The 15,334-nt window shown below is 41.4% G+C and overlaps 1 protein-coding gene across 2 annotated transcripts in view; it reads left to right on the top strand.

The window, feature by feature from the left end:
• The window catches only part of OXCT1 (3-oxoacid CoA-transferase 1), a 122,106-nt gene that overhangs the window by 10,670 nt on the left and 96,102 nt on the right, over positions 1 to 15,334 (top strand). For both annotated transcript variants that reach the window (XM_013051519.2, XM_004737952.3), the window contains exons 4-6: positions 7,146 to 7,281; positions 10,601 to 10,750; positions 14,951 to 15,057. In XM_013051519.2, coding sequence (XP_012906973.1) covers positions 7,146 to 7,281; positions 10,601 to 10,750; positions 14,951 to 15,057 — 393 coding nt within the window. The remainder of the gene's footprint in view (positions 1 to 7,145; positions 7,282 to 10,600; positions 10,751 to 14,950; positions 15,058 to 15,334) is intronic.

Below are 15,334 nucleotides of genomic sequence, written 5' to 3'. Positions count from 1 at the left end.
TTGGACACTTCTAGCCTTTCTTCGTATACCAAATCGTATTCCTTCTCCAGTATATATTATGGACTGATCCTTTTGCTTAAAATAGTTTTCTCTTCCCTATCAGGGCTGGAGCTGGATGGGATTGTAGAGATCATCTGTTCCACTTCCCTCATTTAACAGAGGAAACTCATCTGTAAATAGAGAAGTAACTTGTTCATGATCACTTGATATTTCTTAAACATATCCCGTGCTTTTTGAGCTTACTTTGTATTTATTAAAAATACTTTTGTCTACCAGTACTTTTCTAGATAGCTCAGTGCTCACAAGGGGCGGTGTAAGTCAATGTAAATCCTTGATAGAGTAAGTACTGATAACCATCATAGAATACAAAGAAAGTTCTTTGCACACCCTCACTGACAGCTGATACTCTTAATTAGGTGGGTTTAAGGCCTAGAGGTCTACAAGAATGAAAGCTTTGTTTTGGCCATTAGATCAGATAAATGAGGAAAACTTAGCATTGCTTTGTTGGAGAAACAAAGATGATTTGGATTATGGAGTAAATGGAGAAAACTTAGAATTAGAAGTAATAACTGCTTTCTTGGGGTACCTGGGTGGCTCAGTCAGTTAAGCATCCAGCTTCTGATTTCGGCTCAGGTCATGATCTAGGGTCCTGGGATCAAGCCCCTCATTGGCTCCATGCTCAGGAGTCTGCTTATCCCTCCTGCCTCTGCCCCTTCCTCCCTATAATGAATAAAATCAAATAAATAAATAAATAAATAAAATATTTTTTAAAAAAGTAATAACTGCTTTCTTATTTAAGAAAAGGCTTTTTATGGAAGGGTTTACCTGAATTAGAAGACCTTCCAAAGCTCAGGGCTCTGATTGTCTGTGTTTGTTTTGTTTTGTTTTTAGTTATCATGAGACCTGTTGCCATAAGGTACCACTTACCTTGGTGTGGAGTATTAACTATTAGTCTTGATGAGATAAACCTTCCCCTTTAGGATCACTCAGATGAATTAGGACTTTGCTACAGATTGATTAGGAAAGTAGAAAAAATAGAAAATATGCTTTTCACTGATTTTTTAAAGAAGACTTTGACATATGAATTACAAGCCCATAGGAACTAAAAGTTTTACAGTATACTATATATCAACCAATTAAATTGGAGAAGTAAGGCAAGAAGAGATGTTTTTGTTTTTTTTTTTTAAAGATTTTATTTATTTATTTGTCAGAGAGAGAGCGAGCGAGAGCAAGCACAGGCAGGCAGAGTGGCAGGCAGAGTCAGAGCGAGAAGCAGGCTCCCTGCGGAGCAAGGAGCCCGATGTGGGACTCGATTCCATGACGCTGGGATCATGACCTGAGCTGAAGGCAGCTGCTTAACCAACTGAGCCACCCAGGCGTCCCAAGAAGAGATGGGTTTTATTAGTCATGCTCATTTCCTCATGACAAGATTATTTTAGATGGCAGTTCTTGAAGGTGGGAATTGAGACAACTAAGGACCCCCCAGCTTAGCTTCCCTGTGGATGCCTGTAAGTACCGTGAGGTAATATACGTGCCCTGTGCCTGTGTGACAGTGCTGTTACTTATATGTCAGCTGTAGGAATTCTGTGAGGACCCAGTGAGCAGTTTTTCACTGTAAATAAAATTTCTGTTCTGCATCAGTGGTTTCGAGCCAGGAGATAAAGGCGGTGGCTCCTTCGCTGTGCTGTCTTTACATTTGATGAGGCAGCTGCAGGTCTGAAGGGCTCAATGGAAAGCTTAGGCCATCTTGTCTGATTATAAGCATTCCCCCAAGATTTCATTATTTTTTTTGAGAAGGGCTAACCACTTCTGGGGATGTGTACTTGAACTTCTCTGCTCAGCTCGTGGAAACGAGTGTTCATTTGTTCCAATGAACTGTGTCCTATGTTAATGTGCTGTCCAAATACAGCACTTTCTTTTGATATTCTTGATATTATCATAGTAAGTACACACTGTTACTGAGATTTAAGCATGCCTAAAAGGAGAGGAAATAAGAGAAATGCAGTTTGGTATATGGCTGCAAATTCATTTTTATTAGAGTTTTGTTTTGACAAGAATTACCAATTAATGAGATTTCAGAAAATGAAATGTCAGATTCAGAACATGAAAAATGTTTGCGAAACACTTGTGTCTTCCATAAAATACTGTTTTGCTTTACATGAATGTATGTATCTCTTTATTGAATTCTTGACTTTAGACTTCTTTTATCACTAAAATGTTTGAAACCTGAGTTTGTTATACCATAAGAGAATGGTCAAATCTCTCTCTCCTTAGGTGTGCTAGGAAAATGTTGGCTACTAAAGGCAAGCAAGATAATCTCTTTGAAAGTCCATCAAAATCACCTTTAATTTCAGAGAGCTACAAGATGTCTTAATGTGCATGTTTCTCTACTAGAAATACACGTTTTTCATTTGTAAAAGATGACCTGTGTCTGTCTTCTCTCTTTATATTGTAAGGGGTTTGCCTTTTTCATTTTTGTATTCTCAGTGTCTGATACACAGTAAAGAAGGGATACATGTTTGCTGAATTTGTGAGCTTGAATGTTATGTGGCAAGCAAGACACTCTTATTATAAGCTACCTAGCAGCATTTTTTGAGACATGAACACTAACTTTGCATCTGGTGGGGGAAGCCTGGGCTGAGCACCTTAAGCACTGCTAGGTTGCCAGGCCAGGTGCTAATCCAAAAAGAAAGCAAAGGCCAAGTATACATAGTTTCCAGAGCCAAGATCAACAAATACAGAGAGGTCGTCTCCAAACAGACCTAAGTTCAAATGTGTAATGTGTTGAAAAGTCAAACAGAGATCCATGAAAGAGTGTGTAATGGGAAAAATCTCCAAAGTCAGGGAACTGAACAAGTACGTTATGGTCGGTTTATCATATAGACCTGTATACTTGGAGGGAGGTTTAGGTATTTAAGACTACAGAAAGCAAAAGGACTATATTCACTTTCATGGATTATTTTATTGTTACAACTTTATTTAGACAGGGCTCCAGAGGATATATCAATGGTACTTTCATATTGGGTAACTGAAGAGAGTTTACTAAAGGGACTGTCTTTAAAAGAAGGGTCAGGGTTGAGGGAAAGCAGTATTAGTATTGAAGTGCCCTGGAGTTAATAACAGAGGAGTGCTGTTACCACCAGCCTCAGGCCTGAAGAATGAAGGGAGGGAGCTGCCAGGACCTCTAAGAAAGCTTTCTGGTGAGGGCTGTCCAGTGTGCTGTAGCTTGGGAGGGAGTCAGGGTAATAGGAATCTTGACATTCTTATTGCACCTGGTCAGAAGCCAGAGGGCAACGGAGTCAGTCTACACAGTCTGCCATCCCAGCACAGAGCAAGCTGGAGACAGACAAATGGATCTGGAGGGGCAAATAGAAAACATCCAGCATAAGAACATCACGATTTTCATTTTGAGCCAGTGAGGAGAGGGGAAGTGAAATAAAGCAAAAAATTCATTCAGTGAATGTTCCATAAATGTTTATGTAGTGACTTCTGTGTGTTGTGTAAGCTTGTGGATACTTGGGGGGGGCACAAGAGTGAACAAAACAGACCAAGTTCCCTGCCTTTGTGGACCTTACGTGCCAGTGTAAGGAGAGGCAGGCAATAAATAGTAAATATAACAACTGAATTTTCCAGTATGTTAGGTTATAGTCTATGGACAAAAAAGAAAAAGAGCAAGAGAGGGGAACTGGGAATGTGAAAATGGACAGGCAATTTTCAGTATAAAATTGGGCACTCAGGGAGGGGCTCATTGAGGTGATGGTTGACCAGAGACTTGAAAGAAATGAGGGGTGAGCCTTGCATTACCTGGGGGAAGAGTTTCGGAGACAGGTAAAGGCCAGCGCAACGGGCCTGGCAGTATGCCTGGTGTGTTTGCGGAACAGTGAGGAGGTCAGCCCAAGAAAAGTGAGCAAAAGGGAGGTGGGAGGAATGAGGTCTGAGATGTCAAGGGCATCTCATCTTATGGGGCTGTGCAGGCCACTCTAGAGACCTCGGCTTTTACATGAACGGATGAATGCCAGGGTGGCATTATGGGCAGAGTGATCTGACATTTTGTTTTATTCTTACGGTTTTGGCCGCCATTTTGTGAGTGGATTGCAGGGGGCAAGAATAGAAGCAGGGCAGGTTGCCATCTTTAGGCAGGAGATGGTGCAGGCCACACAGGAGAAAGTGAGACATGCTCAGATTCCAGACAGGTTCTGAAGGTAGAGTCAGGATTTTCCCATATAGGTGATGTAGACTTAGAAGTGACAGATCCACGGCCATTACTTCTGTACTAAAGATCTGCGGGGATGGGGCAAGCAGGCTGCAGGTGTATGAATTTAGGAGAATGGAATTGTTAAGAAGAACTGAAAGCCCAGCTAGGTATCAATTAGGAGTATAGGTAAAAAACAGACAAAAAACAGGGCATTTTGTGTGAGCGTGAATGGATTTTCCAGGAGAGACAGAGAATCTGTGGTGATGTGGCACCCTCTAGTGGCCAAGCATATTATTAATCTCCGGGGAATTCTCTCCCTATCTCAAAAGCACACTCTTGAAAATAGTTGTGTGGGTTGTAGTTTTCTTTTGAAACAAGTAAGAATAAATCATGTAGCTATTCCTTTTATACTCACAGTGAGAGGAAAATGTTATCACACTCAGTACTGGAAGGCTAGAACTATAAACTAGTTTAGCAAATGGTTGATAGTTACCTGGACTGCTTTGAGGTTGTCAGTGTACCTAGTCCTGGTCTAGGTTAGAGGCTTGGAAGTGATACATCCTGGGAAGCGGGAGTCAGTTGAGCTGGGATGGGCACTTACGGGCATGAGGAGTGTGAGGATGGAGAGCAAAGTGAAGGTGGGAGACAAGGAGCTTGTTAGGAGAAATGTCAGTGGTTTGTCACAAAAGGTACCGTACTTATCTCTCCTTAGGTCAAACACTAGGGACCATAGACTGATTTGTCACCAGTCCATTCTCCCACGCTGTTCCATTGCCAAAGCCAGAATTCTGGGCTGGGTCTGTGTCTACGTCAGGATGGGCAACAAGCCTGTGATTCATTCCCCCCAAATATCCCTTGATTTGTCCCCCTTTTCTCCCCTCCTGTTGGGGCTGCCTTAGTTCAGACCGTTGTCTACTTATTTGGATTATATCAAGCCTCTTAACTATTCTTCCGGCCTTTTATCACTGAACCTCTCTAATTGTATACCCCACTACTTTCTACTTAAAATTATTCACAGGGTCTCCCATTCCCATCAGGATGAAATCCTGATTTCATGGTATGTGACACCTGTGACAGGTGACAAGCTGGCCTGCCTTCTACCTCTCTTGCTCCCTTTTGCTTTCATCCATACTGCAGTCACACTCAACACGGAGCTTGTCCCACCACTGTGCACCTTTGCAAAGCTGTCCACCTGCCTTTTTGGATCATTGCTTCCACACCTCTACTCAGCTCTCAAAGTCTTTTTTCTTCAAGTCTGTTCAAGTGTCATTTTCCATAAGCCTTTCCTGGACCTCTTCGTCCTCTGTCGTGCGACTTCAATGTTCTCATAGCCCTTGATGCAGACCTCTTAGCACATCTCTCCCTCTGTTGTCATTATAGTTTTACATGTTTATCCCTTAATATCTCAGAGACCCCATGGCCCAAGACCTGGGATACTAGCCCTGGCAGAAAGGTGTGGAGGGGCGGTAAGAACTTAGTAAAGGACTGTGGGATAAGTGAACCATGTAGGTGACCAAGGTTCCAGAGAGGAGAGGCCCTCAGAGCACTCTGGGAATTAGGAGGGAGAGATCATAAAAGAAGGCTTCTATTTCTGGGAGGTGTTCTGGGAGGCTTGACCAGTGTATTTCTGTCTTTTAAAAAAATCCTTATCATAGTATTATATAAGTAACACAGGAAAATAATAATATCACAGGTGTGAAGTTTGAGGGATCTTTACAGGCTGCAGACCCATGTAACCAGCCCCCAGATTCTTTCAGTGGAACATGACCAGTACCCCAGAAAGCCCCCCTTGTGCTCTTTCGAGTCCTTGTTCTTTTTTCCTACCACTGAACTTGAGCATTATCTTCCCTTATGATCGTATCCATTAGTCTTGTGTGACTTTGAACTTCATACAGAAGGATTAGTTCAGTAAGTACTCTCCTGTGGTTCTTTGGCTCACGTTTTCCCTGTGAGAGCCCTCCATTGTTGCAGGGGTTGTAGCTGATTCCTTCTCACTGCTCAGTTTGTCTGCTCTGCTGTGGAGTAGTACTGGGGAGGCTCCATGTTTGACCAGGATAGTGCGACCAAGTATCCTTATCTCCTGGGGAACATACTTATGCATTCCTGTTGGATGTAGACCGAGGAGGAGAATTACTGACACAAGGTTTGTCCATATGTTCAGCATCTATAGATACTGCTGTTAATGTTTCGGAAGTGGTTGGATCAGTTGACATTCTTTTCTTCATATGTGAGAGCTCTGGGTGTTCCACATTCTTGCCAGCATTTGGAATTTACTTTTTTTTTTTTTTTAAAGATTTTATTTATCTGTGTGTGTGTGAGAGAGAGAGAGAGCACACAAGCAGGGGGAGCAACAGGCAGAGGGAGAAGCAGACCTGCACTCAGCAGGGAGCCCAACATGAGCCGAAATCAAGAGTCAGATGGTTAACCAACTGAGCTGCCTAGGTTCCCCTGTTCTTCTCCCTTTTAAATATGAGAATGCATGTTCATTTTTTTAGGACAGAATGGATTTCTCTGTTTGGAGCCAGTGCAGGTTAAGAAAATGGCATTGCCTTTGCATTTATGTACGCCTTCAGAGCATAGAGCAGGATCCAGTCTGCCTTTCTTCTACCCTGTTACCACTTGGGGGCAGTGGAGAGAGTGAAAGGTGTAGGGCAGACTTGTAGGACTAACGTGGGTTTGAATACCAGCTATGTCACTTACTACCCAAGATATCTGTTGGCAGAAATCACTGAAAGGTCTTGAGTTTTAATTTCCTCAGCTGTAAAATAAGAAAAGAACAGCCACCTTGCAAGGCTCTTTGGGTGTTAGGAGACTACAAGAGAACATGGGCTCCCTGCCCAGCAGAGAGAACTCCTTTGCATGAATAATACTCCATGTTTTCGGAAGTCAGGAATATTAGTGTTCTGTCTGTTGTTCCTTTGATTGCAAGTTGCTTGCATTTTTCCTCTAGGGTTGACAACTTTGGGCTGGGCCTTTTGCTTCGATCCAAGCAGATAAAACGCATGGTCTCTTCATACGTGGGAGAAAATGCAGAATTTGAACGACAGTACTTAAGTGGTGAATTAGAAGTAGAGCTGACACCTCAGGTAAGAATACTTCTGTGCTCCTCTTTTATAATAGTAACTTAGTTTAAAAATTCCCTATTTCCCTCCAGGAATTTTCTTTTGTAAAAGAGGTAATGCAGAGGATGTGATTTTGCCAGGCCAAGGAAATTTGTTTGTAGGTCACACCTATGGATTGCTAGAAGCCCAGTAGCCTCTGTTGCTGTGCACTGAACAAGGGAGGGATATCTAGTGAACTATATCTAGGCTACAGGGTAAATTTTTAACTTTGGCACTGCGGTGTGCATTGTTCTTGATGAAATGCTTGGGGGTTGTCCCAAGAGTCCGTTCCTGTGAATCATACAATTAGAAATGTGTGAGGAATATGTTCTTGCTGAGCATCAGGAAAGTGAAGTCCTTGGAGGGTGAAACTGGCCATGTCATGGAATATGCTGGAATCAGAGCCCAGGTCTCCAGGGAATTGACAGGCCTTACCAAGCAAGCAATTACTACAGTTAAATCTAGCAAGTTTCCATTCATTTCAGAAACTGTGTCTTAACTGGCTAAAGAGTTTGTCATAGAGGAAACTTTTTTCTTTTTTTTTTTTTTTAAGATTTTGTTTATTTATTTGAAAGCCAGAGATCACAAGTAGGCAGAGAGGCTGGCAGAGAGAGAGGAAGAAGCAGGCTCCCTGCTGAGCAGAGAGCCTGTTGCAGGACTCGATCCCAGGTCTCTGAGATCATGACCTGAGCCGAAGGCAGAGGCTCAACCCACTGAGCCACCCAGGTGCCCCTAGAAGAAATTTTTGTAGCCATTTGAGTATAACTAACTGTTTGGGTATAACATAGAGGAAACTTTTTAAAAGCCATTTGGGTCTACAGGTTATCTGCATTGGTCTTCTTAATTTGACATCATCTGCGTTCATCTCTGAAATTGAACCCATCACTCTGCTTTATTTTTGTCAACAGAGTTATTGTTACCACTGACTTCACTAAATCGGTGATAATGTGAGATAGCAACATTTAAAAAATCAATGATGGGCTCCAGTATACATTTTTCCAGAAAGAGCACACAGCGGAGAACGTTTCTACCTGAGGCTTCACAGCATTATTCACATCACAGCCGATCATCCTGCAGTGCTGGCTGTTGTGTTTGTTTTAAGCCTTGCACTGTGCCTGGTCTTTATCTGGTTTTTATTGAAAGTTTCTTGAAAATAATGAAAGGTATCCTGTCTTAGTCTGCTTGCAAGGCTTTTAAAAAATACCACAAAATCGGTGGCTTGGACAAGAGGAAGTGATTTCTTATTGTTCTGGCAACTGGGAAGTACAAAGTCAAGTACAAGCTGATGTGATTCTTGGTAGAGAGGAGGCGGGGGAGGGAGAGAGCAAGAGCAAGTAAGGACTCTGGGGTCTCTTACTGTAAGGACACTAATCTACTGGATCAGGGCCCTACCTTAGGACCTCATTTAGCCTCAGTGACTTCCATAAAAGCCCTGACTCTAAATACAGTCATGTTGGGGGTAAGGGCTTCACCACGTGAATGTGATGGGGACACAGTTCAGTCCATTGCATATATTTTTCCTCTTCACATTATAGATTGAGATACCTTTCCCTTGGGTTGTGGAGACCTTGAAAATAACCCGTCAATTACTTCTGTTCTTTTGTCAGAGGGCGTATACATGGGAATTCCTTAGTATTTCTTTTATGTTCCTTCTTTAAACTGAAAGAGATCAGTGTCTCTCTCCCCAGCTTAGTGGCAGATAAATAAACATTGGCTCTGGCAACGTGTTTTGTAGCCTATAAGCCAGAGAAGTGTTGATGAAGTGGTAGGGATTAGGACTCCTTTGGGGTTTGGATGTAGGGGGTTGGTTGTACCTGCAGAGAACTTTTCTGTAGAAATTGTCCACTTTTAGGTCCTTGCCCATGTAGATAGAGAGCAGGAATAAAGTATTCAGGGAGGGTAGACATAAAAAATATTTTATAGTCGGGAGTATTGTTATGGTTGATCTGCTGATTTAATCTGTGACTGTTATTAACTTAAAATACAATACAAAACGGAGTTATCTCTGTCTATTAGATAGAATAGAGAAACTGTTAACTGGAAGACTGCCAGTTATGCCTCAGGTCCTGCTACCCCAGATTATCCACCTACTTCAGACGCTCCGCATCTGATGTCCCAACTTTAAGTCCCTTCTTTGAGTTTAGTACTTAAAGGACCCAGTTAAAGTAGAAAATTTTTTCAGGTTGAGATAATTTCAACATAATATTATTAAGACCTAAACCAGTTCTTACTACTGATTGATCAGTTATGTAGTATGAATATGACATAGCTAGACTGTAACAGTGGGTTTCAGGGTTAGAGTGGGAGATTGGAGATATTTAGGGCCGGAGTTATTCCGCTGTGGGAGAACTGGGTTGGAAAGTAGTTGGGGGTAGGGGGAGCTAGGGAAATCGGGTCTGAACCGCTGGTACCTAGGAAGGGAATAAAGATGATCAAAAGAAGATCCCAAGAAACTTTGCATACAGTTGTTTCTACTCTGAGATAAAATTTGAAGTATTCTTAGCTTTTAAAAACCAAATTACCTGTATGTGGTACTCTTTACCTAACTTTTGATTTTTCTTTAGATAATGTAGTTAATAAAATGCTTGTAAGAATATTTTATTTTATTTTTTTAAAGATTTTATTTATTTTATTTGACAGACAGAGATCACAAGCAGGCAGAGGTAGGCAGAGAGAGGGGAAGGGAAGCAGGCTCCCCGCTGAGCAGAGAGCCCGATGCGGGACTCCATCCCAGGACCCTGGGATCACGACCTGAGCTGAAGGCAGAGGCCTTAACCCACTGAGCCACCCAGGCACCCCTTATAAGAATATTTTAGAATAACTCTTAAGTAAATGAATATATTATTATTATCTTAATAATGGCATTGTTATGCATCATAAGCTTCAGGCTATACCTGCATAGGGCACACAGTAAAACACAAAATTTACATACGTGTTTTTAAATATATATAGTGATATAGATCAGATTTGAAAATTGATTTTAAAATTTTACAAATAAACTGATAGAGAATAAGATGTCAAGAGAGCAGTGGGAGACCAGAAAGCTGAGAACACAATGATGCAAAGAAGCAGTTGCATTTGAATGTGGAGTAAGAATTGAGAGATTGTTGTCCGGAGGGACAATACTTGTTTCCCGTTAATCCAGCATACCGTGGGAGCGAAATACACTGATAACACAGTGCTAGGTACTGTTTAGAAAGATAAACCTCTAGAGAGAGGAACCGTGTCTGTTAAATGTTTCTGTATCCACACACAGAAGTGTGCTTGATGAACCTCTTATGGTGTGTTGGTTGCTCACTTGTAGGGCACGCTTGCAGAGCGGATTCGTGCTGGTGGGGCTGGAGTTCCCGCATTTTACACCAGCACCGGGTACGGGACCCTGGTGCAACAAGGAGGGGCACCGATCAAATACAACAAGGATGGCAGCATTGCCATTGCCAGTAAGCCGAGAGAGGTAAGACGTGGCCCTTCACCCAGGTGACACTGGAATACCCCCTTTTTAAGCTTAGGATTCCAGGTGGACTCAGTGGGTAGATAAGATAAAATCTGCTGTGTGTGAGAAGGGACTCTTTCTCCATTTATGTGTGTTTGGCACGTAAAATTTCTAGCTAAAGCTGAGCATCTGCCAATAATTAAAAATCACATAGAGAAACCAGAATAAGTAAATGAGAAGAAAAGAAACTATGTATGTGTGAGTCAAGATTAGTTTTATGGTGAGTTTTAACAAATGTAGGAGCATTTATAACTTCTGATCATGTTCATGTGGAAAAAACAGTGGGTGTATGATATATATTGTATTAAACTTTTCATTCTCAAGCCCCTTCTAGATGTGGGTGAAGAAGAAAAAAAAAAAAAGCCAAGGACATCACAGGTTTGTTTGTCTACAGTTCTGAAAAGCAGGGGACGGTTGTAATTACATAGTAAAATAGAGCATTCATCCTGTCTCCTTGGTCCTTCATTTTGTATACTGGACATACTTGAGCTGACTGAATAATTTAGTTTTATTTAAAGTGCTGGATAGAATGGAGTGCCTTTATACTGAGTAACTTCACTCACATATTAGAGAAGAATATGACTCGATATACAGGTATTTGAGATACTTAGATTTGAGCCAGTTGTAATAATGACACATGCCAATACTCCATTACTGTATTTTTAGTCCTTCTCCCTGCCCCCGGCCATGTGGTTCAAGAGCATTAGTTCAGGCTGCAGAAATGCTGAGCTTAGCTCTAAGGAAATGACAGCTTAGTAAATCAAGGGAGCTCTAACCACTTGCTTTTTGTGGTTTTTATAAATTTTTTTTTTTTTTTTTTTTTTTTTTTTTTTTTTTTTTGCTTATAGTGATGTTAGTTCTGAACCCCCATGTTTTGAGAAAAGATAAAAGGTCATTGAACATGCCCCTTGCTGTTCAGTGTTTGTCTCTAATGTCCTCCATCTGGAGCTTTGCCTTTCTGTTTAGAATGACCTATATTGACTCAAAGCTTTGATTAACATTTTTTTATATTCTATCTTCTTTCTTTCTTTACTGCCTAATTAGGTTTAAAAAGTTTTCGACAAAGTAAGACAGGAGCCTAATTTTTAAGATGGATCTTAGTAATTAGATAATGATGCCCAAAACAAGTAGGTTAATACTTCAAGAGTTTGCTAGAAGTTAGAGCATTAACTTGCCCTGGGAAAACCTAGGATAGACTGTGGAGTCTGTCCTGAAGGCCTGGGTTCATTTTTGCCTGGAGTCAGGTGCACAAATCTAGTAGTTCTTTACTTTTGTCTGAATTACCTAGGAATGTGACAAAACAATTTCTTGAAATGATTCTTGTTGGCTCTTTACGTCCCCTACTTATGGTAGGAAGAGGAGGTGAGTAAATTTCTTAATTCAGGGGTATTTGCTAGGCACTGGCCCAAGCATGGTAGAAAAGAGGATGATCTAGACCAAGTCCCCGACTAATGGAGGAACTGACGAGGACTGAATTAATAGACACATAATGTCAATAATGAAAGTGCTGTGAAGAAAAATCGAGGAGGGTGTAAGGGCAGGGAGAATGGTCACTGACCAGGGAAGGTGTTCCAGATTGGGTCACGGGAAACCTCTCTGAGGAAGTGACAGTTGGTAGACATCACAATAAAACAGGAGAATGAGTGGGCAAAGATTATTGGGTTGTGCTCTGGTCAGAAGGAAGAGGAAGGACATGGTCCTTAGGGAGGCTAGCCCTGTTTGTGGAACAGCAGGGCAGTGAGACTGGAACAGAGGAAATGAGGCAGAGAACAGTACGATGGGAGGCGGAAGGGAGGTGTGAACCAGATCACATGAGTCTGGGTTTTACTGAGCGGTGAGAGGACAGCAGAGAGTTCAGAGGTCGGAGGGTGATGTGGTCAAGTTACATTTTGGAAGGATCACTGTGGCTTCCTGATAGAGAGTTTTTTGGTATTTGAAGAACAGAAGCAGTGAGCAAGTGAGGTGGTTAACAGCAGAGCTTATGGGAGGTGGTTGGAATCAGGACATGTGTTGATAGCAGAGCGAGCAGGATTTACCAGTGGATTGCCTGCGGCGTGTGTGGAATGGCCAGAATCAAGCATACTGCTTACTGAGATGGACAAAGTATGGGGGTAATCAAAGAGCCTTGTCAGGGACTGTGTGCATTTGAGACATCCTTTAGGCTCCAGCAGAAGTTGCTCAGTCGTTTCCAGCTTGGGGAGCGTTTAGACCTGGGATAGGAGACTTGGGAGTCTTCAGCGTGTAGTACTGAAATCTGTGGGGCTAGCTGAGTGCCTGGGGCTGGAGTAAGGTAGTAAATACCTCTTGTATTTAAAGGGTGGGGAGAGGAAAAGGAGCAGTGAAGAATGGGAAAGTGTCTAGTAAAGTGTAGAGAAAACCGAGGGGAGTTTGATAACTTGAAAGACAAGGGCAGTTTTACAAAGGAGGGAGTGATCAGTTAACAGGACAGGGCTTTGAGCATTGGGTTTAGAAACTTGGAGGTCATTGGTGACCTTAAAGAATGATTCTTCTGGAAGAGAGGATTTTTCTGGAAAGGTGGGAATTTGATTGGAGTGGACTCAAGGAAGGGATGAAAAAAGAGAAAGTGGTAACTGGGAAACACACAGCTCTTAACAGTGAGTGCAATAGCTAGTATGGCAAAACCAATCTCTTCCCTGTTTTAAAATTTTAGAATGGCTAACATCTGCAGCTGCGGGTTTGTAGATCCATCAGGAAATTGTGTAATTGGAATAGGGGAAAAAAAGTCCATTTTTTCACATTGCCTTGGACTAGCATATATTTAGATCTGTATGTAATTTTCTAGATCTGTATGCAACATAACTCCTCTGTCATCCTTGGTGTTTTCCGTAATGACTTTGAAATGCATGAAACTCTAAAAAGCTGTGTATTGATGTGCAGTTTATGAATATCTTTCATATGATTTGTCTAAGTTTCACTTTAGTGAGATCTTCCTTTTTCAGGAATCTCCTGGATTCATTAATAGTCTCTAGCAGGAACGTGGGATAAGGTCTTTAAGGAAGCTGTTCTTTAAGAAAGGATTTCTGCTTTAAACCATGGTTAGAGTAAGATAAATAGTGCAAACTTTGTCCCGCAGCTTTCTGTACTCTGCGTGCGCTTTGTCCACTAGAGGGTGGTGTCGGAACGAGAATGGAGTTCTGCCTTCCTGTGTGGGATGGAGCACCCGCACAGACTCTCTTCTTTGTTTCAATTCCCAGAGCTAAATGCCCAGGCAGAAAAAAGGAACAAAATGCCACGACCTAGTTTTACTTTATGCTTCTTCTCCCCTCTCCCCACTCCATCTGTAGTAGAATTGAAAGACAATACATGTAAAAAATCCATACCATTCCATTAGACCAGTGATGACGGAGAGAAGGTATAACAGAAGAACACAGAATACTCATAGTGACATCAAAAACCAATGAAATACCTATGAATAAGCCTAAAAAACATATACAAAGCTTTTTTGGGGGGGAAATTAAAAGCAATTCAAGGAGGTAAAAGAAGACTTTAGAAAATGTAGGCATATATTATGCTCCCAGGTGGAAAGCTATGGCATGTCAGTTCTCCAGTTTCATCTGCAAATTCCAGGTATTCCAATTAAAATTTCAACAGACAGTTATAAATAGGAGAGATGAATGGATTTTTATAACTTTTATGTGCAAAATACATTGCCCATTTTACTCAGCTTATATTGTTTTGTCCCTCCTGCCCCAGGGGGAGGGAAAGATGGGCTATTTTCTATATTATATATACTTAATATATATAGTAATATATATAATATATGAATGATAGCAAATAATAAAAGTATGTAAATGATGTATAATATATAAATATATAAAATATAAATAATAACAAATAATAAAAATGTATAAATAATAACAAATAATAAAAAGAGTGCTGACCTATAGCCCATGCCTTAAACATACGGATCTTTCAGTTCCTCAAGTTTACCAAGCTCACTTGCTACTGAGTCTTCACACACGCTGTTCCTCGGTTCCCCCTCCACCTCTTTGACTAAATCCTAGTTGCCTCCCACTACTCACCCTCGAAGTCTCTGTTTATTGTTCTCTCTTGGAGAAACCTTCCCCGACCAGCCTCGTATCCGTATTCTCTGCTTCTGTCAGAGCACACACCTGACAATGCCCTCTCTGTCTCCTGCAGGTGAGAGAGTTTAACGGTCAGCATTTTATTTTGGAGGAAGCAATTACAGGAGATTTTGCTTTGGTGAAAGCGTGGAAGGCAGACCAAGCGGGAAACGTGATTTTCAGGTAGTATGATGGTTTAAAAAAAAAAAAATTAACAAATGCATGTCAGGAACTTTACATTTCCTAAATTATGATTAGAAAACAGTTATCTTGATGTGTTTGCTGTTTAAAAATTCACGTGAAGAGTAGCTTACAATCAAGCCCACAGGTCAGTGTGTGCATGATGTGGTGTACTTGGGGGAGTCTGTTCTGATTGGATGGTGCCCACATTGCACTGCTTGGTAGCTATTTTGAATCAATTTACCCTTGTGTATAGTCACGTACAAATTATTTTTTTCCA

Source organism: Mustela putorius, unplaced genomic scaffold, assembly GCF_011764305.1.
Source record: "Mustela putorius furo isolate JIRA1106 unplaced genomic scaffold, ASM1176430v1.1 tig00000407_pilon_pilon_pilon, whole genome shotgun sequence".
In the NCBI taxonomy this organism is placed as follows: Eukaryota; Metazoa; Chordata; class Mammalia; order Carnivora; family Mustelidae; genus Mustela; species Mustela putorius.
The sequence above is the reverse complement of the archived record's forward strand: the minus strand, read 5'-3'. Positions and strand labels throughout refer to the sequence as shown.